This window comes from Myotis davidii, unplaced genomic scaffold (assembly GCF_000327345.1).
Source record: "Myotis davidii unplaced genomic scaffold, ASM32734v1 scaffold37, whole genome shotgun sequence".
Taxonomy (NCBI): Eukaryota; Metazoa; Chordata; class Mammalia; order Chiroptera; family Vespertilionidae; genus Myotis; species Myotis davidii.
Window position 1 is genome coordinate 573,785 of NW_006289395.1, and position 2,998 is coordinate 576,782.

Genomic DNA, 2,998 nt, shown 5'->3' on the forward strand with positions numbered 1-2,998 from the left:
ATTCGGTTGGATCACATGATGGAGGACGCCCTGCGACTGAATGTGAAGTGGTCACTGTTGGAACTGTCCAAAGCTATCAATGGGGATGGGAAGACCTCCCCAAACCCACTCTTCCGAGTCCTTGTAATTCTGCAGAATGACATGCAGGGAAATGCGAAGCAGGTGGGCACCGCTTTGCCCCCAACACCTGAAAATGATCATACTTTATTCTCCAGTCTCCCTCAATCCTTAAACTTGACCCTTGACCTTGACTTTATCCTTTGGCCTCCAGATCTGGTTCTGAGGTGTTCAACCTTACCAGTCCTGAGGCCTGTCTCCTCCATGGCCTGTGCGAAGGCTCCCTCCTCGTGTTCCCACAGGTGGAGTTCTCACCCACTCTGCAGACTTTGGCAAATGTGGTCAATGACATTGGCAACCACCTTTTCTCCACCATCTCTGTCTTCCGCCACCTCCCTGAAATTCTCCTCAAGCGCAAGTTTTTTCGTGACCCCATCCATTTAATCGTGGGTGAGTGGACAATAGGGAGGGAATTTAGTGCAGGGATAGCAGAGGCTTAGGAATGGGCAGAGCTGGGAGGAGAGATCAGAGCTGTTTCCAGATACTGGTCAGTCATCTCTAGTACGGGTGGAAAAGGCAGGTCAGGGGGCTGGATTGGGGAAGGAAGCAAAGGCAGGGATGGAGGCAAGACGGTTAGGTAACAGATGCTCCTGGGATTTGGGATTCGGGGTGGGAGATTAGGAAGGACAAATTTAGGACTGGGTCTGGGACATAACATGTCCAGATACCAACAGCTGATATATCTGAATCTTATAGATTAAGTTCATACTTTTACTTTCTGCCTTCTCCTTTATTTTCTAACGCTCATGTTTGAGTCTTACTCCTTTGTGGAGGTGATATTGGAGTGGAGGGTCGGGGGCAGTGCCCAAGGGCCAGGCTGGAGCTTGGGTTGAAGTGAAAGTTAATGCGAAGCATTTTGCTGGGCCCCGAAGAGCGTGATGAGGACATCAAGAAGATCCAGGCCCAGATCAGCAGTGGTATGACGAACAATGCAAGCCTGCTGCAGAACTATCTCAAGACCTGGGACATGTATCGGGAAATCTGGGAGATCAACAAGGACTCCTTTATTCGTCGCTATCAGCGTCTCAACCCCCCTGTCTCTTCTTTTGATGCCGACATTGCCCGGTAAGGAGGGCAGGTGGATGTGAGGGCCTGTCTCTGAAGGTATAGATTTACAGTGATGGCGAACCTTTTGAGCTCGGCGTGTCAGCATTTTGAAAAACCCTAACTTAACTCTGGTGCTGTGTCACATATAGAAATTTGTTGATATTTGCAACCATAGTAAAACAAAGACTTATATTTTTGATATTTATTTTATATATTTAAATGCCATTTAACAAAGAAAAATCAACCAAAAAAATGAGTTCGCGTGTCAATTCTGACACGTGTGTCATAGGTTCGCCATCACTGGTCTAGAATCTCAGGAGGCTAGAGGCTCAGAAGGCAGGCTGGTAAGGAGAGGTGCAGAAAGTGTGTCCTCAACTATAGGAAAGAACAGGGCCTCGGGCAGGGAACCTTTGCTTCTCAGGGGTGGAGGTCACATAAGAGCTGGATAATATTTAGGGGAAAAGCTGTTTGGGGGGGTAGTACCCACAGGGCCCTATTGGGAAGAAGGACATGCTTGGCATCTAAAGGATGAGAGAAGTGAACACTTCCACTTTAAGAAGGTAGGTTGGAGTTCATTTGAAGAAGATGCTTAAATTCTAAAGTCAGGGAAAGATCTCCCATCTCTTTGTCCTCTGGTTAGTCTTACATTTATTAAAGAAACCACCGTTGTTCTATGGATCCTGAGGAATAAAAAGAAATGAACAAGTGTTTTCTGCCTGAGGGCTACAGTGTCGTAGGGAAGATAAAGAACAGGGCTGGGGCATCGTGGGAACTGATGAAACCCCAGCTCTGCTGCTTTCTAGCTGTGGAATCTTTTTTTCTTTAATATATTTTATTGATTTTTTACAGAGAGGAAGGGAGAGGGATAGAGAGTTAGAAACATCGATGAGAGAGAAACACCGATCAGCTGCCTCCTGCACACTCCCCACTGAGGATGTGCCCGCAACCCAGGTACATGCCCTTGACCGGAATCGAACCTGGGACCTTTCAGTCCGCAGGCCGACGCTCTACCCACTGAGCCAAACCGGTCAGGGCTAGCTGTGGAATCTTAAGAACTTAGGTTCTCCAGGCCTCAGCCTCCTGTGAGACAGATATTACACCACCTACTTACAAGGTTGTGAGACTATTCAGTATATGTAAAGGCACATTGTAAATTCTAAAGTACGGTCCTCAGGTGCTTGCTATTATACAGGCTTCAAATGTGAAAAGTATATGATTAAGGTTTACAAGGTACCAGGGCAGTTCAGTGGGAGGACAGCATTTCCAGCCAGGGACATAGGAAAGGCTTCATGGGGGGAGTGACTGTGGGCTGGGCTTTATGCCATGGGCAGTGGGAGGGCATTTCAGGGAGAGAAAATCGCATCAGCAAAGGCATAAAGTTGGGAACATATCAGCATGTTTGCCAAATAGTATTTGGAACATAGATACACAAAAGGGAGGGTGCAAAGGGTTTTATAGGCAACAACCAACTTCATTCTCCCCGCAACCTTGTGAGGCAGGGCCTATTTTTATCATCATGACACAGGTGAGGAAATAGGCTTCCAACAGTTAAACAACCTGCCTGAGGTCATGGAGCTAGTGAGCACCAGTGTGAACTCAGCCCAGGTCTCTGTGATGCTAAAGACTTGAAGGCCCAACCGAACCTGATAGCTGTCCTGAAGGCAGTGGTTGGGAAGGTGACACGGTCACAGCTGAGTCTGGGTGGACTGAAATGAGACAGCGGGGTGGAGCAGAAAGCCTGGGAGCTGCTGCACAGGTCTGGGCGGCAGGAAATGAGAACTTGAACTGGCATCAGGGCAGTGGGCGTGTCCAAGAAGAAAACATGCCAGCAGGA

The 2,998-nt window shown here is 48.0% G+C and overlaps 1 protein-coding gene across 1 annotated transcript in view; it reads left to right on the top strand.

The window, feature by feature from the left end:
- The window catches only part of DNAH2 (dynein, axonemal, heavy chain 2), a 101,113-nt gene that overhangs the window by 27,469 nt on the left and 70,646 nt on the right, over positions 1 to 2,998 (top strand). Inside the window, exons 16-18 of the mRNA XM_015562576.1 lie at positions 1 to 162; positions 360 to 507; positions 990 to 1,182. The exon at positions 1 to 162 is cut by the window's left edge and continues 10 nt beyond it. Coding sequence (XP_015418062.1) covers positions 1 to 162; positions 360 to 507; positions 990 to 1,182 — 503 coding nt within the window. The remainder of the gene's footprint in view (positions 163 to 359; positions 508 to 989; positions 1,183 to 2,998) is intronic.